Below are 25,674 nucleotides of genomic sequence, written 5' to 3'. Positions count from 1 at the left end.
CCAACTTTATTTTTCTTTAGAATTAGATTTTCTAGTATCAGTCAGTCTCTGAGGCCCCGGCTAGATTCTGCACTGAAAGGCACACCATTGATGGCATACCTCTGGGATGGGGGAGCTAGGTTGCCCAGATTCCTCAAGACTCCCTACAGTTTTGGGAGGTTACTTTTCAGATCCCCACTGTATGAACACTCCCTGTCCCGCCCCCAGTGGAAGTGGCAAAGAGAAACAACGTATGGCCATATCCACTGGCCCATTCTAGCTGCGGCATAGCAAGAATTCTCCCCCAGATGGTGGCTGTTCCTCTATAGCCCCATGCACAGGCAAAGTGGTGAATAGGGACTGGAATAGAGGACAGACAGGTACTGTCTTCATCCCTGAAGTTTGAGAATATAAATGCCAAAGCTAATCTCAGTTTATACCATCATAAAACTCAGGTGGTGCAGTGCTGAATCAGGCCCCAGGAGCACAAGCACAGAAATTCAGGGAGCCCTTGTGCAGAAGTATGTGTAAGGGTCTATGTACCCATCTCTTTACCCCCATGTAAAGCTAGACATACTAGCAGCCCTCAGCAAGCAGTTAAGGTGATGCTCTTTTTTAAACACTTAGTACTGGCGTACACATGGTTTCCCCATACACTGTAAATTTCCTTGCTTTTGTTTGTATCTCAAACACAGCTTTGTGCACTTTTAATGTAATTTTATTTAATACCATAAAACATTGTATAGTGAGAAAATAAATGCAACACAAGACAGTGGAAGTCTTACCTCAAATATTAGATAATTTTGAATACGACAATGCCGTAGTTTAAAAGGTGCTAACTTACCAATGACTATAACAAAGTAATTTCAGGTAGAAAGAAAGACTTTTGAAGCATATGCCATGTGGTTTGTACCTAAGGTTTTCAACTTTTTTCCCCCAGCAATCACTCCCCTTTAACAAATTTTTATTTAGAAATAAACGTATTATTTTACAAACAAGAAATAAAAAAGAATTCAGAGTAGTCAGCCATGGATTTTCAGATTTATATCCATCAGATTCTCCTGGTATCTGCCTGGTGATGACCCAGCCACATATCCGTACTATTCACAGAAGAAGTCAATGGCCTGAAAGACACAGTCATTAGAATAATGAGCAGAGGCTCTTAGGCATTATTATACCAAATAAGAACTGGGTACAAATTGAATCAAGGTACAAAATACATTTTGAAAAGGTAAGCAAGGAGAAGCAAATGTTAAATAAATTACTACTTTAAAATTCTACTGTATAAATCATGGAATTAGTCTCAGAATACTAGAGAAGAGTTCCATATTGACTAGTTAATGCTTTATACTTAGTCTTTCTAGTTTTTTTTCCTCTCTTTTGTTCTTTCATTTTATTATGGCTAATCAATGGTTGCTACACACTGAGTCACATTCAGTCCTGGTGTCATATCGTGGTCTGCCATGGACTTCAGTGGAGATGCGGCCACTTTTTAGCAGAACTAAATCTGGTCCTTTAAATTCCTGTAAATAAAACTTGCTTGATAAAGTACAAGTCCTACCAAATAACTGTTCAGTGAATATGTTCTGTGAATTGCCCCTGGACCACACCTGCTAAGAAAATACTTCTGAACATAAAAACAATGATGAAACATATATAGCTTGAAGAGGATTTTTCAAATGCTTTCCTATTTGAGTGGAGTCATACATTTGAACAGAACATAGCTTAATATTCAATATTAATGAAGGTAATTACCAGAAACTTGTTCAATGAAAGATGTTTTAAGATTTTCCATGAAAAGTGGTTTTAAAGAAAGAGACAAGCTACCAAGCAATTTGAGTCTCTGTGCCAACACACTAGCTTCTGAGAAACCAAACATCTGCTTCACAGTGTAACTGAGGGGTTTTTTAAAAATTGAATATATTACAAGTCTACAGTAAATTTAAAAATCCCATGGTGCAGTGGAAAACTTGAGAAACTACAGTAGTCTGATACAGTGCAACAGAAATAAAACAGCCTGGCTGTTTCAAAACAAACATTTGAATATGTTTCTAATCACTTGAATTTAGTGTATTAACGCTTTCTCCTTATATGCGTAAGCAAGCTTTTCGCACACACGCACGCGGGGTGGAGCACATGGATTATTCAAAGTACCTTTAAAATTTGCTAAAACTTTGCTTTTTGTTGCTTTGGTTTAGTTTTTAGTAAATTGAGGAGCACTTATTTTAAAACAAAAAAAATACTGGGTGGTTTTAGAAAAAAAAAGACCTTTTGATGTTAAAAAATAGCCTGGAATGCTTTGTCTCATATTGAACCGAACTGTGAATGAGTGAATTTTCACATGTAGTTGTAGCCTCTTCCGGGTCCCACTGGAGTAGACAGCAGAACTCAGGCTCTTGTCACATAAGGAAAGTTAAGCATGTGCTCATTACAAGAATTCTCTATAAAAGAGCCATCTCTATTTGTGTAAATAGATAACGGAGACTGACAGTATAGGGTGCTCACGAATATGCAGCATGATTCTTCGGCTCTGTAGGACCCATAAAACTTACTATACACTGCAGATGGAATCTTGTGTGCAGTGCATGATGGGCTTAAATCTACACCATTCAAGTCAATAAGAGATTTTCAATGGACTCAAATGGGAGCAGGATCAAACCTTACGTACAGCTCTCAACAGTGCTTAAACGTTCGCAAGATCAGTGCCTAAATTATGAGTTCAGTGTGGTTCCTCGACAAAGTATGGGAAAACAGGATCGGGCCCCAGGCATTGTGTTTGGCTCAGCACTATTACAGTCAACAGTGGGATGGTGTAGTGCATAGCGATGATTTGTTTTTATAGCAAATTAGCATTACACAGTTGAGTATATTAATGTAACCCCCTGGCCTTTTGCAGATTCCTTACCGTTGTAGGGACTGTCTTATTAGCTTCTTGATAAACATGCTGCTCTGAGACTAAACTGCTGGGGAAGTAGCCAACAGTTCCCATCTGGTCTTCATACTCCTCACCATATACCTTAAGAGCAAGAAAAGCTATAATTAGATGCAATAAAGCAGCCCACATCCAGTTTAAACTAGTTCAAGTTTCTGTCAAAAGCACAATCAGACTCTCTCCCTTGTCTTGTGGACTTTTGGTTTTCATACTAGTTAACTAGAACAAGATTTTTTTTTTCAAAAGGAGGCATGAATACAAGCCAGAACACAGATCCACATGACTCCAATAAGTTATATTTAGGATACATTATTTGTAAGATCCAGATAAAAGTGGAGTGGCAGTTTTATTTTCCTTTAAATGAAAGGCTGGAGTTAAGATTTAATGATCCATTGTCATCAAAGTGTCTTCTCAGATTTAGGTTGCTGTAAAATGTTTGCACCTGATTCTTTGAATAAATGGCAAAAGAAGAGCATTGGATTTTATTATGATTGCTTCAGTGCATTTAGTTCCATTATATTATCTATATTTTAATAGGTTATGTTCTCTCTCAATATGATAGAGATTCTTATCGATGCTTGTGAAGTTTGGATTTGAGAGTTTTGTATATTCACTTTTTTAAAATCTCAGATGTAATCTTTAAAAAAGCCACAGGATTTATTTTCACTGCTAAAATCAGTTTTTAAAAAAGTGGATGTTGACATAGAAACATTACTAGCCAACTAGAGGTAGATTAATGCTTGTATAAAGAAGAATTTCATCTTACACTTCCAGCCCAGAACTCTCCAGCTTCTCTCTCTTTCACTAGTTTTGAATAAACATAAATCAACTGCCCTTTTTTAATATTAATGAACCTGCAGTCTGGTGCATTGTAATCATCTTCTGCTCTGGCAAGGGAAATGGTGTCTGCAAAGAAAAAAAGAAGAGTATATATTAGACTCTCTCTGCAGATGCAATCGGGCAATGAAGAAAGTAATCAGACAAGAGCCTGCCAGATTTCATCTTACACAATTTTCAGTCTACACTAAGCAAAGTAAAATAAAACCAGAGACTATCACTTTATCAAAACATTAGCTACAATAGTGTTCTCAGAAAAATGTTTTTAACTACACCTACCTTTAATAATGGATTTTGAAATAAAATCCTTTAAAAAGCAGCATGTGGAATATAAATTAATTTCACATGTGGTTTTGCCATATTAAAAAGTATTTTTAAATGTACAAACAGACCAATTTAATACAGCAAAGCTAACAGGCAGCTCGTTCTTACATTTCAAAACCAGACACTGCTTTGTACAAACACACATTTAGTTTTGATCATATGCTCCACTTAAGTTTAAACAAAAATACTTACAAACACACTCCTCATCAGCACAGAGCTTTTTGCTGGCAAGTTTGTCCATAAAAATTCCAGTCACGCCAGGGTATGTAACTCCAATGCATAAAAATAATATAACCAAATCGATAGGTAGTGTCATTTTTTTTGATCAGTGTTCTTCTTTGCTAGGACTTCTCTCTCAAATGCATGTCAAGTCTGGTAATACTTATCTTTTATAGAAAAGCTAGACATCTGGACAAACATCCCTGACCAATGGGAAGAGATTAGGTTAACATTCCACTACTTTAAGAGGAACCACACGGCCCCAGGGGACCCTCAGGTTTTATTTACCAAATACAATCCCTTTCCAAAGCCTTTTTGTACCATTGCTTCAATAAACTGCTGTATTACAGAGACATTCTGTACTTTCTTGTCGGCTTTCATTAAGTGTAATATTTTATCACCTCAGGCAAAATTTGTCTGAAGATGAAAAAAATAAATCAGTCCCTGTTAAGCAACAAATGAAATAACATCCCTTAAAGCCCATAAATCCTTGATTCTCATGAAACGTACAAAGACAATAAAATCAGAGCTTTCTGGAGCAGACTGTGTCATGTTTCTATAGGGCCCTTAGGCACTACTGCAAATATAAATAAACCTAGTCAGTGGCACAGGTAGTTGAATCTCAGTGAAAGGCTCTGTGCATCAGCAAATTACACTTGAAATTTAGGCACTGCACATTTGCAGTGTGGGCAAAGCTTTAATTTCATTGGGTACTCCAGTTAAAAAGCAAACATTTAACAACCCTCCATTCCATCCTAGTTTACATAACTGCAGTATCCTCACCCCAGCATGACCTTGCACCCACCATGTGAGTGAAGTCATGTCTTGCACAGGAGTGTAGAATCACATTCCTCCCTGAAAGTCTCACAGCCACTGTTGCGTACCTGGACTCTCACTGGAGAAGTTGTGCACAGAAGGCACTGAACTGCATATGTTGTATCTCTACTCCTTGAAGGCATTTTAAAGGTCAGCATATGTTACATAGCGAGAAAAAGGTGATAATAAAGAGAACAGTGGCGTTCAGTCATACCACCTACTTTTATGATCCCTGCTGTTCTCACAAGTAATGGAAGGCTAGGCCAGCTCAGGACTTGCAGGGGAGATCACTGACCAAGGTACACCTGATGGCAGTTTGGCAACTGATTATGTGGCACTCTTGTGAGAGTCAGTACTGAATCAATTCCAGGGGGGCGGGGGTGGGGGGCAATTTTGGTGCAGATTTGCTTTGGGAGCAGGTAGGTTCCGTCTATTCACTAAAGGTACCATGTTAATTTTGGTTGTTATGGGCGTAGTCCTCAGAGTAGCTGATGCCTGGATCAGAAACAATAGCACAGACCTGGGCTGCCCCTTCCTCTTCGCCCTACCCCCCCAAAAAAAACCCACACCAGACTCACTCAACCACACCTCACCCTTATCCAAAGGGTTTTAGTGGCCTAACAGGTTCAGAACTTAAAGGTCTGGGGAGAGCTGAAGGCAAATCTGACACCTGTTTGTCCAGATCTACATTGACTAGGGTCTGAATGTCCAGGAAAGTCTACAGTACAAATTCCCAACAGTTCCAGTGCAGGTTTCATCAAGAATATAAAAATGTGTATTTTAATTGAGTTTCTTTATTCAATTGACCTAGAAAAATGCTTTAGCTTTTCTTGTACAAAATGAATGCTGTACCCCTGTATGATTCCCATTCATACTATCTAAACACCTCACAGTCTCATGTATTTACCCTCACATCATTCCAGTGAGGTAAAGAAGTGCTATTATCCCAATTTACAGAGGGGGAACTGAGCCATAAAGAGGCTAAATGACTTGCCCAAGGGTCACAATGTCTGTGACAAATCAACTTAATGAATCTGGGTCTCCCAAGTCCCAGATTGGCACTTTAATATGCAATTCATTTAGGACCTTACAGTGATGCTGTATAGGGGTTTTGTGTTCACTATCAAGGAGATCAACGCTACTGTGATCAATTCAGCGGGTGTCAATTTAGCAGGTCTAGTGTCTCCATCATTCTTGTTCCAAAGTTATGCTATTCTTTTATTATAAAAAAAAAAAAGTCTCTTCTGAGACAGTGAAGTAGAAAGTAATTAGCCCAATAAAACAGATTATGCAAAATCATAGCTAGAACAAAATAAAAATAGCATTTATTTTTACTAAGTTAGGATTTCAGCAGAGCAAGTTACTATCTGCCAGATGTGGAAATCCTACAGTTGTCCTACTTGAGTAACTCTTACAGTTTTACACAAATGTCTCCTTGCTCTTCTTCAAAAGAATAAAAACAATTTTAGTTAGCCAAAAAGGTGGTATCATGTTATACAAAACAGTCCTTTTAAGATAATATCCATGGTTATTTCTTAGCATAAGTGATTTTCATTGCATGGGACGGAGTAATCTTAAACCCTTGGAGAGCATCACGAGCAGCTCCCGCCTGTCCCTCATTTTCAAACTCCACAAAAGCAATGTCATGTCTCCCAGGCACTAAACGTACTTCTTTGAAGCCAGGGAACCTTTAAAACAAAAAGAGAAGTCAGGTAAGATTACATGGATTATATCTGATGGTAAATCTCTCAAGCAACCGTTAAGCCTTATAAGCACCCAGTACTATAACATTCAGTCACTACTAACAACACATCTAAAAGTAGTGCAGTAGTTCTCATCTATAAAGGAAATGAGAAACTACTTGACTAGTGAATGAAGCTGCAGAGAGCCTCAAACACAGCAAGGCATTCTCCACACTGTAGCTGTCATATCTGCAGCAGCATGAGTTTACATGGTCATTGCTCCATTACATGTGGGGCATTAGGGCAAAAACATCAAGCAAGCAAAGTGAGGATGTCACACTATTCTGATAGCTCCATTTCATGGTCTCTCTCCCCAGGACATGGGGATCCTAGGAGGGATGTTTTCCCATCTCCTTCCCACTCTCCACCTTTACCACGTTCCCTCAGGTGAAGTAGGAACTTCCATTCTCTTCAATCCCTATGCTGCATTGGATGAGACCAAGAATGGCTCCACTGAAATTCAAAGGTCTATATGAATTGAACTAATTCCAAATGTTGTATGCAATGTTGTTTTAGCTGTGTGGGTCCCACGATATAAGACAGACAAGGTAGGTGAGGTTATATCTATTATTGGACCAATAATAGTGAGAGACAAGCTTTCGAGTTTACACAGAGCTCTTCAGGTCTGACCTGAAACTTCTCTCTCACCAAGAGAAGCTGGTCCAATAAAAGATATTACCTCACCCACCTTGTCTCTCTAGTTCCTAATGGGCAGGTGTCCATATTGAAGAGCCACCACAATTTACATGGCTGTATTTTCAGCAGTAAGGCCAAGGATTAAATGGGCCTGAGACTGAACTGATATTTTAAAATATCCCTTAACGGTCAGGGCTGAAAAAAATTTGTGTGCACGTGCATATAATGGGGAGTGAAAGGAGAAAAATGTTATATACACGACTTACTGATTAAATAGCATAGACAGCATCATCTCATTTGTCTCTTCTGGCAAGTTATTAAGGAAGAGTATATAGTTTGGTGGATTATCAGGCACCTACAATAACAGAACATCATAATTCAGCAAGTCATGCAAAATATAAGTAGCAATCATCTACTTTCTTTATACTTCCACTGAAACTACTGGAAATAAGTTAACATATTGTTAATGTTCTTTGTAAGACTGGTTTAGACTTCAGCCACTTATTGGCTAAACTGTATCTTTCACAATCCCTTTAGTACATTTTCCAATTGATCCATTTTTTCTGCTATCAGTGTTAGTATGTTATTAGTATAATATTGAGAGATAGTAAGTTGGGGGACATAGGTATTTCAAAGTCATTCACTGTAAGCATGTAGAACCGCTAATTTTAAAAAGACACAAATATCTAAAGATAATTGACCACGTCCGTTGTCATGTCCATAGAACTACCAGCTTTGAACGGCATGCTGTAGTAAAGTTGAGGGAGTAACCATTCTATTTGAAGATCTGTAACAGATATGTATACTTCCTAATGTTGTTTCACAGTGGCCCACTGAATATACAGTGCTACAGACAGATTTGCTGACACTTTGCATATAGCAGTTCAGTACCTTCTCAAGTGAACAGGGAGATGTCTCAATGGCAGGGATCAGCACAGTATCTCTACTTTATTTGGCTTTAGTATTATTAGGTAATTCTCTTCAGTTGAGAAGAATAAGCCAGGTGTTACAACCAGTAACTAGTTACAAAGTCATCAACTTTGAAGGGAGAAGGCTGTACAGAGACCTGAACATTCAGCATTATATCTTCATAAAAAGCATGGCCAGAAAAGGGACACGTTAAATTCCTCGACACCAGAGAGGTGACAACAATTCCCACAAAGACGCTGGATCCAGAGCATGCTGTGCTCCCACTATTCTCAGCTGTCAGATCACCCTTAGATGAACTCAGTCTGTGTTTGTTCCCACAAAGACACTGGGTCCAATTCTCAATCCTTGCAACTGGCACAAGAGAGTACAAAAATAGCTTTCCACAATTTTTTGGCCTCTGAATTCTTGGCCATGTTAAAGGGCCTACTCAACTCCCAATCTAAATGAGAACAGCCTTGAGACAGCTCAAACACATACAGCTGCCTGCGGTCATCTAGGAGTGCTCTGGCCACACCTCCTCTATTCTCTAATACACCCTCTACATTAGGGGAATATTCAGAGGGCAACATATAGGTGTTCTGCCAGTTCTATGGCATCCAAGAAAATCCCATATAATGGGGGTATTCTCCAAAGGCTGTTTCTGCCAACTTTATGCCACTGGAATTGTGAAATAAAGGAGCTGGAGAAAAAAAACAAAAACAAAACAAAAAAAATCAGGCCTGAAGTTTGTAATAGCAGCTGTCTCTCCATATATGCCAGTTAAGGGGGGGGGCTGTAAGTTGGAGGAAACTGATAAAATTCAGAGCATGTACAAAAATCTCATTCTATGTACTGCAGAAATTCCCCATCAAAGTCAAATTTAGAACAATTTGAAACTAGTCAAAATGTGCTTTTTTAAATACTGGAGTTGTATTGTATAATACAAATATTAAATGGTGTTTGTTTAGTACTTTCCTCTTCCTGCTAATTCTCAAAACAGAGAAAGCAATGGCAGGAATAAATAAACTAATAAGAATTACCTGTTGATTCTGTGATGAAGTCCCTTGGACATTCAAAGAATTCTGTGTTGTTCCCTGCAAGATTCAACATAGTTAGAAAAAACATGATTTTACCAAAAATCAGCAATGAAAAGTTTTGTATAATTTTCAAATTTGAAAGCATACATTCACACCAGTTTGATTTTCAAGGAGCCTCAGAGAGCATCTTAATCCTAACCAACCCTTCAATCTTAAGGCACTGTTTCCTAAACTGTGGTCTATGGACTGTTCACCGTTTGCAGAATAGTTGCTGGTGGGAAACATGAAGCCATTGGGTTTTAAACCCCCAACACCAGACTGCTGGAGAAGACATAGCCATTAGGTCAGAATGAATTCTAAAGGTGAATCAGTAGATATGGCAAATTATTGTATTCCATCTGCCTCTTGAAAAGGTGGATTCCACAGACAGGGAAAGGCATTTTTAGAGGTGTTTCTAAACATGGCTCTGCTGAAGGCAGCACTGCATGCTTTCTGACTGAGGTACAGATAAATCCATAGACTTCTCCAGCACGAATTCAAAATCAGTATTTGAGTTCTTTAAATGGATTTCAAAATGGTGGCGAAGTTAATGCAACAACAGCTCTACAAAACCTACCAAAACTCCTATATACAGAATTTACCGTTTATTCTTAAATTTTGGTGTTTTCTATTATACAGGCATTAGTAAATTTCTCCAGTGCAGACCACCTCTTAATGAAGATACTGTCTTATGGGCCAACTCCATTCCATTTGCAATTGCATGAACCAGCTCCCCTCCCATTTGCTATTGCATAATGCTTTGGTGTAACTACAGCAATTATTACACACTGCACAGTAATACTGTGAAAATATTTCTGTATTTTTACCCAACATTAAGAATCACACTTTCTACTTTTTTCCATTTTGTCTTCTCTTACAAATCTTCTGTTTCTCTCAGCTGGAAAGAAAGACAAGCAACACCATGTGACCAGCCACTTCTCCACAGACCTCTAGGAAGTGGTCTAGGGATCACTAGCAGTCCACAGACTATGTTTTGAGTACTGCTAATACTAGCTACTACTGCTCCTTATAAACTCAGACTCTAAGACCAGAAGGGACCATCATGATCTAGACATGTTCATGTAATCTGAGTTGGATCCAATTTTGTAGTAGTTGGGGAGAAATTACTTGTTATTTGCTTTCTGTATCAGAAGATTGAGAAAAGAATTTTGATTGCTGCATTGTTGATCTGACTATGGACTGGTATGAGGGGTCTGGCTTGTCCTGCACCTTCTCAGTTCCTTCTTTCCGGCTAACTCCGATAGAGAGGCAAAAGGGTGGGTCATGGAATGGACTGAGCAATGCATCTTAAAGAAAGGAAGAGTTACAGAAAGGTTAGTAACTCCCCCCCCCCAAGCGTTTGCTCATTTCTATTCCACATTAGGCGACTCCCAAGCATTACCTACAGAGGTGGGCTCGGAGTTCATGGACAATGAATTGGACAATGGATTGCAACATTGCTCTACTAAACTTGGCGTCATCCCTAGCCTGCTGGGGGATGGTATAGTGGGAGGAGAAACTATGTACCGACGACCAGGTCACTGCTCTGCAGATGTCTTGGATTGGGACCTGAGCCAAAAACACCACTCATGAAGCCTGAGCTCTCATGAATGGGCTGTCAAGATGGCAGGAGGTAGGACACCTGCCTGCTCATAGCACATATGAATCAGAAGTGTTGCAGGATGAAACTGTCTGGACTGAAACCATTAGGCCTTTCATCCTATCTGCTACTGCCAACAAAAGTTGTTGTTTAGACAATGTAGATTTATGGAACAGTTTGGTTCTCTCAATGTAGAAGGCCAGGAGACACCGTTCCTCCATATTCTTGTGCAGCTTTTGGACGAAAACAGCCAGGAAAATAGCCTGCTTACTATGAAACTGTGAGACCACCTTTGGGAGGAACGCTGGGTGGGGGCACAGTTGAACCTTGTCTTTAAAGAACACTGTATACAGGGGTTCTGACATAAGGGTCATGATTTCAGAGATCCTCCTGGCTGAAGTAACTGCTGCCAGGAAGGTGACCTTCCAGGAGAAATACGACAGAGGGCACGATGCCAGCAGTTCAAAGGGAGGGCCCAGGAGTCTTGACAGGACCAGGTTTAGGGTGGGATACATTCGTGAATTTGGAGGGTAAAGTCTCCCCAATTCCTGGAAGAAGCGAAAAAGAAGTAACATCTCACGTGAGAAGACCAACCTACCATCCACGAGAGGACGGAAGGCTGAGATTGCTACTAGATGCACCTTGACCGATATAATAGCTAGGTCTGTTTCAGATGAAGCAGGTATTCTAGCACTGACTGGGAGGAGTGACCGAGTTGGTGAGAAGCCTCATTGGGAAGCCAACACCGAGAAACAATTCCACTTGGTAGGTAAGTCACTGTAGTAGACCGTTTCTAACTACCTAGCAAGACTTGGCGGACTTGTTATGAACAGGCCAGTGGTTGAATCCGGCAGTGTTGATCATTTATGCAGTCAGGTGGAGGGCCTTGAGGTTCAAGTGGAGCCAACAGCTGAAATCTTGCAAGATCAGGTCTGGAAGGGGCAGGAGCAGCAATAGGGTTGCTATGACAGATACAGCTGTGTGCCAAACCAGCGTTTGTGTGGCCATGCAGAGCCCAACAACAATAACCCTTGCTTTATCTCGCTTGACTTTCAGAATGACCTTGTGTACCAGAGGAACGGGGGAGGAAGGGGAGAACGAGAGCGGGAAAATGCATAGAACAGAAGCTTTGTCCACAGGAGTAGGAAGGCATCTGAGAGAGCACCTGGGCTGTGACCATGAAGATAGCAAAACTGCTGATGTTTTCTGTTCTGCTTGGTTGCGAACAGGTCTACCTGGGGAAACCCCCCAGCTGGAAGATGGATCTGGTTACGTCAGGGTAAGGAGACCACTTATGGTGAGAAGAGGAAGAGCTGCTGAGATGATCTCCCAGAGTGTTCCAGGCTCCTGGAAGGTAGGAAGTTTCAAGGTGGTAGGAGTGTTTCATACATAAGTCCCACAGACAAATGGCCTCTTGACATAGGGTGGCCCAATGCACTCCTCTCTGTTGATGTAAAACATGGCTGCCATGTTGTCCATGAGCACTCATAACTGCCTGTGATCTACGGTAAGAACACCTGGCATGCTAGGCGACCACTCTGACATTTATATGCAAGGAGAGCTCCTCCTGGGATCACAGGCCCTACATCCTGAGGTGCTCGAGTAAGCCCCCCAACCTCGATTGGACATGTCCAAGATTAGGGATACTGCTGATTGGAGAGTGACAAAGGGAATACCCACACTGCCTACTCAGGGATCCCTCCACCAGTTGAAGGAGGCAAAGACTGGGGCAGGAACTGTAAGCACAGAGTCCAGCCAAGTACACTGAGGTCAACCAAACTTGGAGAGGTCTGGCGTGAAGTCTTGCGTGCTGTACCACGTAAATGAACATGGCATGTGACCTAAAAGTTTGAGGCAAAAACGGGCTGTCATGACAGGGTTAGCCTTGACCTTCCATATGAAAGCCAACGTTGTCTGGAAGCTAGCCTCTGGCCTAGGTAGAATCAAGCACTGCACCAAAACAACTCTATCCTCTGGACAGGGACAAGGAGTTGACTTTTGCTTATTTATCAATATGCCCAGAGCTTGGAAAGTAGGTTGGAGCAGATTGATGCTGGCTTTGATCTGGGTCTCAGATCAGCCAGTCATCGAGGTAAGGGTAGACTCGAACACCTTGACTTCTGAGGAAGGCTGCCATCACCACCATGCATTTTCTGAAAACCCGAGGGGCTGCCAACAAGCCAAAGGGAAGGACAGTGAATTGGTAGTGGGTCTGGTTTACAATGAATCTGAGGAACCTTCTGTGGACCTGGAAAATGAACATGTGGAAATAAGTGTTATTCAAATCGAGGGCAACGTACCAGTGCCCTGGATCCAGGGAGGGAATAACGGAGGCCAGAGAAACCATGCGGAACCTCAGCTTCTTGCAATAACTGTTGAGGTGAAGGGATTAGGAAATAGCAGGAGTAAAACCCTTTCCCTCTCAAATTCTGAGGCACTCCTCTACAGCCTCTACCCACAGGAGGGCTTGCACCTCCTGGACTAGAAGTTGCTTGTGAGAAGTGTCCCTGAAGAGGGATGGGTACGGTGGGCGGGGAGGGGAGGTGGAAGGAAACTTCCTCCCTCCTACTCAGCACCAAACAATCCAAGATGAGGGACCAGGCTGGACTGAAATAGGAGAGTCTGTCTGAAAACAAAGGTGGTGGCGGGAGGAGAACAGAATCTGCTAGGGGAACAGCTATAATGCACTTGGGAACTCCTTCAAAAGTTCTGCTTGGGGCCTCAGATATCTGTGCAATGAAGCAGAGGTGAAAGGGGGCACTTGCCTACGCTTATAACCACTGCTGTTTCTTAAATGGGTCTTGGTGAGGCAGCAGAGCGGAGAAGCAGACTAGTTGCTGAGGTCTGAAATGTGTCACTGAAGGTGTGGGAAGTAGAGGCCCAGGAATCTGAGGGTAGCCCTGGAATCTTTCAGGCCACGGAGTTTTGCATCTGTTTGGAGAAGAGAGAAGTTCCCTCAAATAGAAGGTCCTGAATGGAACGCTGAACCTCCAGTGATAGCCCCGAAAGATTGGAGCCAAGAGCATCTTCTCATGACCACCACTGATGCCATTGTTTTGGCTGCCATGTCAGCTGCATCTAGGGCAGCCTGGAGGGAGGCTCTGGCTTTAGTCTTCCCTTCCTCCACCAGAGTGGGGAAACTCGTGCCTTCCTTGAATTCTGACTTGCAATCCTAGATGTTCTAGTCATACCTGCCAAGCAAGGCCTAATATGGTGAGAAGAGGAAGAGCTGCTGAGATGATCTCCCAGAGTGTTCCAGGCTCCTGGAAGGTAGGAAGCTTCAAGGTGGTAGAATCTTTCTACCAAGTGGGTCCAGCTTCTTTGAATCCTTTGGCCTTCCTCTTCTTCTGCACCGCCCATGCAGGCCTAAGTCCTGAGCATCGGTATTGGGCTAGGCACCAGAGTGTGCAGTAAAGGGACCCTTCTCTCAGACACCACCAAGTACAAACAGCTGAAAGGCAATCCCAGTACCTGGGGGAAACCCATGGATTCTACTGAACCCGCATATACTGCTGACCTCTGAGCCAGGTGGCTACAGGGGGCATGCACACTGAGGTCCAACAGGATGTAGGTCCAATAGTGGTAATGGTTCCTTGGTTGGGTGCATGACTGACTACAAGTCAGCTTAGGGAGACTATATGGGGGCTATACCCCTTGCTTCCACCAGCCAGCGCCAAGGGTCCAGGGATCAGTGCCAGAGAGGGGAAGTCTTCACCAACACACAGCAGGGTTGGTTTCCCCCAGTCAGTGCCGGAAGACCCGCTGCCAGGTAAGAGCCTAGGGCAACATGCTCCTTTCTGCAAGATGATCTCGCCAGGGTCAGAACTTGCCCCGCTGGGGTTGGCGGTGCCATGGGAGTCATCAGGTCCCTAGCCGCTGGAAAGACCTTCAGGCTGGACACCACCACAATCATGCTGGTGCCACAATGTCCCCCCCGGTGTTGGCGGATTGCACTGCATCGGACTCAATGGAACCTGCTAGTAGGGTGGAGTCGATGGTGCCACTTGCAGAGCAGAGACAGAGGAGTGGCCCAATGTAGGTCACACTCTGCCTTTGTGCTTCTTCAGCTCCCAGGAGCATCCCTTCTTGGGCTGCTGTTTCTTGTGCTTCTTCCTCAGCACCAGTGAAGGGGAATGGTGCTGAGAAACAGGCTGTCGAAAGAGCATTCCACACTGATGCCAAAGTACTCTGTGCCGAGTCCAATTGGCTCCACTCCTACCCCGGTCTAAGCGTGACTTCCATCAGGGTAGACCTTAGCCTGGCCTCCCTGTCCCTTTTTGTATGAGGCCTGACCTGGCAGCAGACATGGCAATGCTCTCGCACATAAGCCTCCCACAGACACTGCAGACATCTGAAGTGCAGGTCAGTCACCGGCATGTGCTTGCCACAGGAGGCACAGGGTTTAAAGCCCAGAGACAGGGGCATGTCCAGTCCCAGGGGAAGAGGATGCCCCTGTAAACAGCTGTGGGGCCTAACTTTATATACCATTACTAAAATAAAAACTGAAGGTAACTAAACTTGCGAAGAAAGGAGGGTATAACAGCACCGCTAGATGAATGCTTTGCCGAGGAAAGAGGAGGTGTTCGAGCAACCGTCATAGGTGGTAAAAAGGAAATGAGAGGATGTGGGGCTGGCTAGGCCCCTTATACCAACACATGAGTGCGTGGCCCCAGAGGGTGCTAGAGCTGGCCTGACGGATACCATTGAGAGGAAAATCTGCAGTGACTGGACGCACACTTAACATGGAATGGACAAGAGCAAGCACTCGAAGAACTGTTGTGTTAGAGAGGACTCTAGAATTTGCATTGGCACAAAATGTCTAGGCTGCTCACCAAAAACAAGACAATGAAAATAATGAATCGTTACCCTTAAATTCTTTAGAAAACTGATCAGTCTAACTTTTAGTTTTAATATTTTTGTAAAAATATTTGCAATTTAAGATTCTCTTCAGGGTTTATAGTGCATAACCAATGGATATTCACCAAAACAGAGGGAGTTGATACTTTCCAAAAAGGGAAGGTGATTAAAGTTTTCACAGTTTGAATACCTTAACATTTTGTTAGGATGGAAAGAAGAAAACACACAACAACAACAGCTGCCAATATTCTTTGCTGAAGAAAGAATGACAGACAGTGATAATTGAGACTTCATCCACTATGTGGATGGGCAGAATGAACAGATTCCAAAAGTTTGTCATTTTAGTAAATGAACTGAACCTAATTAACAGACAATCTGGGGGCCTTTGCACTCAAGATTCCTTGCAATTCAGCTGCAACTTTGTCTAATGATAAATGTGAGTCCATTAAACTTTTATATTGAAACAAGTTTGGCACAGTTTACAGGAATATATTTTTCTTACATATATTCCTCCAAAATACAATCCTCCTTGTTAAAACTATAGGTAAATATCATATTAAAGGAATTTGTTCCATGCAGACAACCCTTCAGACTTGTTCTAGAAGTCTGGAATCTTGTTTTGGTTTACACAGTCCACTTACCTGACCAAGCTTTTTATTTGCTGCATTAGCTGACTGCTCCAGGGATTTAGCCTTCTTCTTTTCTTTCCTCTTTTCCTTATCAGCAAATGTACCGCGCATTTTGGAAATCATATCAGAATCTGTTTTTGCATACTGAATACGCTGTTTAAAAAAGCAGAACATTTTATGTTTCACTATGCTGAACAGCTTGCACTAGCCTCATTAAGGCCCCAAATATCTAGCAGAACACTGGAATTCCAACAAAAATTTCTTACATTAAAAAACTTTAATTAGACACTACCCACAGAATATGCTGAATTCACCAATTAATTCTGAGCACTTACTACAAAAGCGTCTTTGTTTAAAACATGCAAAAGATAGAAGAGGTTGATGGAGGACGGTTAAATGACACAGCTGAAAAGGATTTGTTTTTAAATCAACACTTAAGAGTATCCAAAAAGGTTTATAAAGTAGTCACAGCGGAACTTTAAGGGACCAAAAAAGAATGAGAAAGAATTAAATATTGGAATAGTGTGTAATATAGGACAATTCTCTTATATGAAAGCTACTATGCTGCAATCAGTTCAAATTCATATCCTCAGGCATGGATTAGAGCAGTGGTTCTCAACCTATTTACCATTGTGGGCCACATCCAATACTACCTATATGGCCCTGAGGATGTCACATGGACTGCAGCTGTGTGATGATTGGGCTGCAAGCAGCCCACCAGCTGCAGGTTGAGAACCACTGGATTAGAGCAACTGGAAGGAGAAGGTCACTATGACATTACTTTCTTTAATGCCAGTAATAAAAGGAGAGGAAGCTCTTGAGGCAGGAAGCTAGCAGTAGAAGCAGTAAAAGGGAGGCAAAGCCACCACTGAGGATGCAAGACATTGAAAAGGTGCAAGAGAAAGGGGGCATCAGTTGCATTTTAGCAGAGATGGTCCATGTGATAACTTCCTTTCTTCTATGCAGTCATGTAGACCAGTTCCCAACCCATTCCCAATTACTGAACATCCCTATGGAAATTAACGCAAGTACTTGGAAAAGTAATTATACAAAATACTAGGGATGTCAATTAATCGCAGTTAACTCACACAATTAACTCAAAAAAATAAGTTGTGATTTAAAAAATTAATCACAGTTTTAATCTCACTGTTAAACAGAATACCAATTAAAAATTATTAAATTTTTAAACTCCAGCTCACGAGAGCCAGAAGCAGAGTCGACGGGGAAGCAGCAGCGGTCAACTCACCACCATCCTCACGGCCAGGTAAGTTAAAATAAGATACGCTGACTTCAGCTATGCTAGTCACGTAGCTGAAGTTGTGTATCTTAGGTCGATACCCCCGCACCAGTGTAGACCAGGGCTAAGACAAACAAGTTTGTTTACATTTAGAGGAGACACTGATGCCCAATTCTTATTTACAACGTCATCTGAAAGTGAGCACAGGCATTCGCACGACACTCTTGTGGCCAGAGTTGCAAGGTATTTACATGCCAGATATGCTCAACATCTGTATGCCTCTTTGTGCTTCAACCACCGTTCCACAGGACATGCTTCCATGCTGATAATACTCATTAAAAAATAATGTATTAATTAAATTTGTGACTGAACCCCTTGGGGGATAATTGTATGTCTCCTGCTCCGTGATTTTGCCCACATTCTGACATATATTTCATGTTATGGGTGGTCTCAGATGATGACCCAGCATATGTTATTCCATTTAAAAACACTTTGTGTTTTGTCAAATCTGCAGTGAGAGAAGGTACCAATGAGATTTCTAAAGATAGCAATAGCATTCGACACAAGGTTTAAGAATCTGAAGTGCCTTCCAAAATCTGAGAGGTGTGGAAAATACAGTCTGAAGTCTTAAAAGAGCAACACACTGATGCAGAAATATAGAACTCAAACCACCAAAAAAGAAAATCAACCTTCTGTTGGTGGCATATGAAAATGAACATGCGTCAGTACACACTGCTTTAGATAGTTATCGAGCAGAACCCATCATCAGCATGGAAGCATTTCTCAACAGATGAATTTTTGAAGTGAAGTAACTCTTAGTTTGGAGAATTCAGAGATGTTGTGTCTAGCATCTGTCTGCTAGACTACAAAAATTTCATAAATATCTGGCTATTCCCATGCCATGCACACATGATTCTACTGGTTCTCTCCACCGTATGGACAACAAGATGGATGCAGACAGGGTGGCAAGCTATCCCAAAGTGTTCCACACACAGCAAAGATACAACTGTTTGTGTGTACTAAATTAAAAAAAAATTTCTCTGTACAGAGAGTTTTCTTGTTTGGGTGTTCCTCCACACTGCAAAACACACACCACACAGGTGGAAGACACATGCCAATCAAGATTTCTAGGCTCACCAACATAGAAAAAAAGTGCTTGCTGTCTCTCTCTCTCTCTCACACACACACCCACCCACCATTAAAGTCAACAGGACTACTCATGTGCAAGTTACACAATGTGTAAATACTTTAGTATAAGGCAATTATTCAGAATCTAGTATTATCATGTTATGCAAATTGTTCTGAACTTTATTTTGTAATCCTGAAGAGGGTAACATTTTCAGTAACAGCAATATTTATTATAAAGTAGAAATATTATGACGCAACGCTGAACAATTAAGAATGCTTAACTCCAACATAAGTGAATGCAGCCAAAGTTATGGCATCACTACACAAACTTGACTTATACAAGACAAAAAAAAAAAAGCATACTGGAGGCATTTAAATGCCATCCAATTTTACTCCACCACAGAAAGCCTTCATTTAGAAAACATCCAAAATTTAGACTTCTAATTTAAAAAAAGTAAAGCATATGATGTTGGAGTAAAGCAGTATTATCTGAAAGCTAAGCACACTGCCCCTCAAATATGCAGGAATATATGTTCACATGGAGAAAAAAGGAGGACATCAATGAAAAATAAATAGCAGACACACCCTAGATAGAAAAATAAAAAACAAAAATCTGATTCCTAGTTGCAAAATAGTGTACCGTCCTAGTGCCATTAAAAAGAACATAAATTAAAAAAAAAAAAGACTTACCATTGGTTTGCCGTAAAATGGAAAACCTTGTAACTGTCTCAAAGCATTGGTAGATGATCCAAGTTCTTTAAATATGACAAAGGCCTGTCCTCTCATTTTCATTGTCTTTAAAGCCACAATATCTACTACATGACCAAACTGTGAGAACAGTGCATACAAGGATCTCTTCAGTTCTGTTGAAAATATAGAAAAGCCATTACTGCATATAGGTTGGAAATGTCAGTGTGCTTTTATAAGTTTCAGAGCAGTAGCCGTGTTAGTCTGTATCAGTAAAAACAACAAGGAGTCCTTGTGGCACCTTAGAGACTAACAAGTTTATTTGGGCATAAGCTTTCATGGGATGTAACCCACTTCATCAGATGCATGGAGTGGAAAATACAGTAAGCAAGAATAAACATACAGCACATGAAAAGACGGGAGTTGCCTTACCAAGTGGGGGAGGGCGGGGGGGGGCAGTGCCAACGAGGCCAGTTCAATTAAGGTGGATGTGACCCATTCCCAGCAGTTGACAAGAAGGTGCGAGTATTAGAGGGAAAATTATCTTTTGTAGTGACCCAGCCATTCCCAGTCTTTATTCAGGCCTAATTTGATGGTGTCAAGTTTGCAAATTAATTCCAGTTCTGCAGTTTCTCGTTGAAGTCTGTTTTTGAAGGGTTTTTTTTGTTGAGGTATGGCCACTTTTAAGTCTGTTATTGAGTGTCCAGGGAGCCTCAAGTGGTCTCCTATGGGTTTTTGAATGTTACAGTTCTTGATGTCTGATTTGTGTCCATTTATTCTTTTGCATAGAGACTGTCCGGTTTGGCCAATGTACGTGGCCGAGGGGAATTGCTGGCACAAAGCTTATGATCAGAAGCAAGCTCCCCACAAACAGGGCACACCAACTCAAAGCGGTACCAGACCCTGCCAGAACAGATACAAAACCTTCAGACATACCTCCGCTGCTAGAGTGATCAACACTCCCCACAACACACCTTTTAAGATCCCTATGTCCTACATTTATGTATCACAACATGTGGTGTACCTTCTCTGGTGCACTAATTGCCTCAATAGTGACTACGTGGGTGAAGCTAGCCAATCAGTAGGCTCTTGAATGAACTCACACAGGAAAGTGATAAAAGACAGAAACACCATATCACCTGTGGGTGAACACTTTGTGAAAATTCTGTCCTCATCCTCAAAAGAAACCTACACGCTTTCAAAAGACAAGCCCAGGAGCTTAAATTCACAGCTTTGCTAGACACTAAAAATCATGGACTGAATAGAGAGAGACTGGATGTATGGCTTATTCCAACAATCTATAATCCACTAACAACTCCTGTACCTGCCTCCCCTTCTCTTCGTTTTCCCCCTGACTGGAGAGGTGCTAAAGAACTATCGCATATATTTGATCATAAGCCAGTTCGTTTATAAGCCCACCTCCCCAAGATGGAGAAGTAAAAATGGAAATTTTTTCAGACCCATTCATAAGAGAACCCTGTAAGTCAGGGGTTGGCAAACTTTGGCTCCCGAGCCATCAGGATAAGCCGCTGGCGGCTGAGATGGTTTGTTTACCTCAAGCATCTGCAGGCACGGAGGTAAACCTAAGTAAACAAAGTGTCCCGGCACACCAGCTGCTTACCCTGACAGGCCAGGACAGCAACTGGTGGGGAAATTTGGGGGGGAGAGGGGAGAAGCTGGGGGTCAAGGGAGTAACCCGTTACCACCCCCCACGTGACCCCCACTCCTAGCCCGAGACCCCTACATTCTCCCCATCCCATCCCTTCCCACCTTAGCTGAGGAGGGCCAGGGGAGGACGTCTCTAGCCTGGCCGGAGCTGCTCCATCACGCTGGGCAGCGCAGCCACAGCCTGCTCTGGCAGGCCAGACCGGGCGGCACAGCCACAGCATGCTCTGGGGGCAGGGCCAAGCAGCATGGCTGCAGCTGCTTCGGAGGCTAGGGGTAGAACAGCGTGGCCAGAAGGGGAGAGACTCTGGCCCCGCCTCTTTCCTTTGGGCTCTGCCGGCTCTCCTTGCCCCCTCCGTTGCGGGGAGGGGCTGTGTCCCACCTCTCCCGCTCTATACCCATTCAAAAGCCAATCCCCTTCTCTGATGCCTCCCTTTTTTAATAAAAAAAATTCAGCTTATGAATGAGTATATATGGTACTTCATGTTGAACAGTCTTTGATACACATTAACTGTTCACACTAAACAATCTGTTCCACCTTGTATTTAGGTGTGCCACTCTGAAGGCTTGTCTTCACTAAAGTGCTGTAGCATTGTACATGAAGTTTCTACTACACCAACATAAGAGCTTCTCCCATCAACATAGTTAATCCACCTCCCTGGGAGACGACAGCTATGTCAACGGGAGAAGCTCTTGATTTTTCACCCCCTTGAACAATATAGTTATACCGATATAGGTCTGTAGTAAGGACCTGGTCTTACTTCAGGTCTGGGAAATGTACAAGAGCTCTCCAGGGCTTGAAAGCTTTTTTTTTTTTTTCCCCCCTCTCTCTCTCTCACACACACCAACAGCTCCAGTAAAACATATTACTCACTCTCCTTGTCTCTCTAATATATCCAGGGACCAGGACAGCTACACCACCACTAAATACAAATGAAGGATTGTAAGAAAGAATTTCAGAAAATTAAAAGGAAGAGAAAGACAACAGGGGCACAGAACCTTATCTGGAGGAACACGTCATAGATGTTTGCTTTACTATATTTTGGGGCAGAAAAGACGCCCATGCATATTTCACTGAGGAAGAAGAAAAAAAAAAAAAAGCACTCTTGCTCTATGAAAAAGGGGTCTCAAGTAGGCTTGGCGAAAAATGCTGGAGAGAATCCTGGGTGAGATCAGCTTCTTCAGATGAGAATAATTTGTTAGATTAATCTCTAGAAAGCGTCATGATTTTGTTTTATAAGTAACCATTTGTTTCCAATATTCTTATTATTACTCAATTTTGTTCTTTGATAATAAACTTATTCCTGTTTTCACTAGAAGTATGTCTAAGGCAGGGGTTCTCAAACTGAGGGTCGTGACCCTCAGGGGGTCACGAGGTTACCGCGTGGGGATTTGCGAGCTGTCAGCCTGCACCCCCCCAAACCCTGCTTCATCTCCAACATTTATAATAGTGTTAAATATTTTTAAGTATTTTTTTAATTTATGGGGGGGAGGGTGTCACACTCAGAGGCTTGCTGTGTGAAAGGGGTCACCGGTACAAAAGTTTGAGAACCACTGATCTAAGGGCTGTGGTGTTAAGCAAAGTTATAGTCTTCCGTTGAATTTTACAAGCTGGGGTGTACTGTTCCCTGGGCAATAACAGGCCTGGTAATTTTGTGAGTGTTAAACGGTAAGAAGCTAGACCGGGGTAGTCTATTTTTTGTCAAGGTCCAAATTTCTTGGTCAAGATATAGTCAAGGTCCAGACTCCAGAAATTTTTATTTAAAAAACCCAACAATAATAAGTAAACAAAAAGATTTTGGGGGTTGTTCAAAAGCATCTGGTGGTCTGGATTTGGCCCACAGTCCTATTGAATATCCCGGGCTAGATACTGCAGGGAACACTCCAAGGACATGGGGCTTGGTGTGTGCCTATAGTTACATGTACAGAGACCTTTGTGGGAGGCGGGGGGTTGGCAGAGGCACTGGAAGTTAGTACTTGTGCTGCCAGAGGCAGTTGGTTTCAGGGAGCTGAGCCACAGCAGGCCCAAACAAGACTGCTTCACACTAAGGGCAGGTAGTGGTTAGGTGCCTCACAACCCTGGGTACTCTTGTGCGAGAATGCCACATGCTCCATCGGGCTAGGCATAGGTCAAACGTGTTGACATTACAAGATTGCTAGTGACATTTTATGTCTAGATTATATTTCCAGAAGACAAAATAGCATATTTTTACTGAGACAGTTTTCCCAACACACATATGAAAAAAATTAACTTTAAATTATTCATACCATCTTTTTTAATGTTGTCATTTATATTATTGATATAAATGGTATGGTTTGGTCTGATATCCATCTTCTAACTTGCTTATACAACACCCTAGAAAAAGAAAAACAAGTACAATGTGTTAAAAATACCTACATTTATGAAGATGAATTCATAATAATAATAATAATAGAGTTTTTGTTTGTTTAGGTCAAACAGATGTTGCCAGCATCAGGCTATATAAAACAGGATCAGAACTGCCCCACTCAACAGCGAAAAGGAGGCACTTTCTATCACACAGGTTATAAAACTATATATTTTTGATGTTCTAACAAAGATCCATCACCTCTGAAGGTAGGGAAAGGTACAGTCTATTATAGGGGCCCAAGTCACTGAGAAAGCACCAAGCTGCCTGCGAGGAGCCATATCATCATCATCCCCACACAGCTCTTTCACTGCCCTTTTCATCGACAACGCTCTGAAGTGTTTATATGATACCTATCGCCTTCCTATATACACATCGACGCCCCCCCCCACCACGCACGCACTCACCCCCCCCCTGCACCACACAGCCAGCCCCTCCAACCGCAGCCCCCCCTCAGGCAGCCAGCCCGCCCCGCAAACGCGGCCTCCTCCGTGCACCCTACCCGCCCCATCCCCCCGCGCCCAGCCGCCTTCGCCCCAGCGGCCCCACAGCCCGTTCTGGGGAAGTCACAGCTCGCGGCTGTCTCGGGCCAATCCCCGCCGGGGCTAGGTGATCCCGCCCGCCGAGGCGGGCTCAGCGCTCCTGTCCCCAGAGGGCACAGCCCCGGATGCCTCCCCGGGCACAGGCACCGGGTGCCCCAGGAGCGGAGCAGGCGGGGGACAAACCCTTCCCTCACCCGGCTCCGCTCGCTGCCCGCGCGCCGCCCCAGCGCAGCGCAGCGCAGCGCAGCCTGACCGCGTGACCTCACGTAAACAGGCAGAAGAGTGGATCTCACGCACAATCGATCTGTCGCGCACCCAATCATCGGTGCGCTCTTCTCCCTCTTCCTTCCTCCCCCTGGCGCGCGCGGGAGCCTTAACAGGGGCGGGGCTGGACGGGAGGCGGAGGCCTGAGCGCGGGGGCGGTTCCCGCGTCCCCGCACGTGCCTGTAGGGATCACTCACCGCGTAGCAAGTGGGGTTCATGCAGGCAAGGCTTGGGAGCAGCAAGACCCCAGACCCCCGTCCGGGCCAATAGGGGGCGTGCTGCCAGCCCAGGCTCTGCCTCCGGGTGTGTCCTATGCGTGGCTTTGGTCCCTTTTGGCCCAGACCCTGTTGTGTCTTCAACACAAATTGTTAGGCAAAAGTCAACATGGGGTTTCTGTAAAGGGAGCTCATGTCTTACTAATCTATTAAAGTTCTCTGAAGGGGTCAACAAACATGTGGACAAGGAGGATCCAATGGACATAGTGTTCTTAGATTTCCAGAAAGCCTTTGACAAGGTCCCTCAACAAAGGGTCATACATAAATTAGGTTGTTATGGGATAAGAGGGAAGACCCTTTCATGGACTGAGAACTGGTTAAAAGACAGGGAACAAAGGGTAGGAATAAATGGTAAATTTTCAGAACGGAGAGGGGTAACTAGTGGTGTTCCACAAGGGACAGTCCTAGGACCAATCCTATTCAACTTATTCATAAATGATCTGGAGAAAGGAGTAAACAGTGAGGTGGCAAAGTTTGCAGATGATACTAAACTGCTCAAGATAGTTAAGACCAAAGCAGACTGTGAAGAACTTCAAAAAGATCTCACAAGACGAAGTGATTAGGCCACAAAATGGCAAATGAAATTTAATGTGGATAAATGCACATTGGAAAAAATAACCCCAACTCTACGTACAATATCATGGGGGCTACTTTAGCTACAACTAATCAGGACAAAGATCTTGGAGTCATCATGGATAGTTCTCTGAGGACATCCACGCGGTGTGCAGCAGCAGTCAAAATAAAAAACAGGATGTTAGGAATCATTTAAAAAGGGACAGAGAATAAGATGGAGAATATTTTATTGCCCTTATATAAATCCATGGTACGCCCACACCTTGAATACTGCATACAGTCCCCTCATCTCAAAAAAGATATACTGGCATTAGAAAAGATGCAGAAAAGGGCAACTAAAATGATTAGGGGTTTGGAATG

At 42.8% G+C, this 25,674-nt stretch overlaps 2 protein-coding genes across 7 annotated transcripts; both read right to left on the bottom strand.

The window, feature by feature from the left end:
- Positions 1 to 679: 679 nt before the first annotated feature.
- On the bottom strand, positions 680 to 6,267 carry OTOR (otoraplin). Its single transcript, XM_038394433.2, has 4 exons — positions 4,265 to 6,267; positions 3,678 to 3,817; positions 2,885 to 2,995; positions 680 to 1,103 (listed from the first exon to the last, which is right to left on the bottom strand). The coding sequence occupies exons 1-4, from the start codon at positions 4,386 to 4,388 to the stop codon at positions 1,080 to 1,082; spliced, it is 399 nt and encodes a 132-aa protein (XP_038250361.1). The 5' UTR covers positions 4,389 to 6,267; the 3' UTR covers positions 680 to 1,079.
- Positions 6,268 to 6,406: 139 nt separating this feature from the next.
- SNRPB2 (small nuclear ribonucleoprotein polypeptide B2) lies at positions 6,407 to 24,518 on the bottom strand. Of its 6 annotated transcripts, none has more exons than XM_038394432.2 (7): positions 24,500 to 24,518; positions 23,542 to 23,629; positions 19,612 to 19,784; positions 16,569 to 16,709; positions 9,435 to 9,488; positions 7,752 to 7,840; positions 6,407 to 6,795 (listed from the first exon to the last, which is right to left on the bottom strand). In XM_038394432.2, the coding sequence occupies exons 2-7, from the start codon at positions 23,603 to 23,605 to the stop codon at positions 6,636 to 6,638; spliced, it is 681 nt and encodes a 226-aa protein (XP_038250360.1). In that variant the 5' UTR covers positions 23,606 to 23,629; positions 24,500 to 24,518; the 3' UTR covers positions 6,407 to 6,635. The 6 variants fall into 6 exon arrangements, with proteins under 6 accessions (XP_038250360.1, XP_038250358.1, XP_043367924.1 ...); XM_038394430.2 differs by having other exon boundaries at positions 24,397 to 24,517; XM_043511989.1 differs by lacking the exon at positions 24,500 to 24,518 and adding an exon at positions 24,261 to 24,404.
- Between the last annotated feature and the right edge of the window lie 1,156 nt (positions 24,519 to 25,674).

This window comes from Dermochelys coriacea, chromosome 3 (assembly GCF_009764565.3).
Source record: "Dermochelys coriacea isolate rDerCor1 chromosome 3, rDerCor1.pri.v4, whole genome shotgun sequence".
In the NCBI taxonomy this organism is placed as follows: Eukaryota; Metazoa; Chordata; order Testudines; family Dermochelyidae; genus Dermochelys; species Dermochelys coriacea.
The sequence above is the reverse complement of the archived record's forward strand: the minus strand, read 5'-3'. Positions and strand labels throughout refer to the sequence as shown.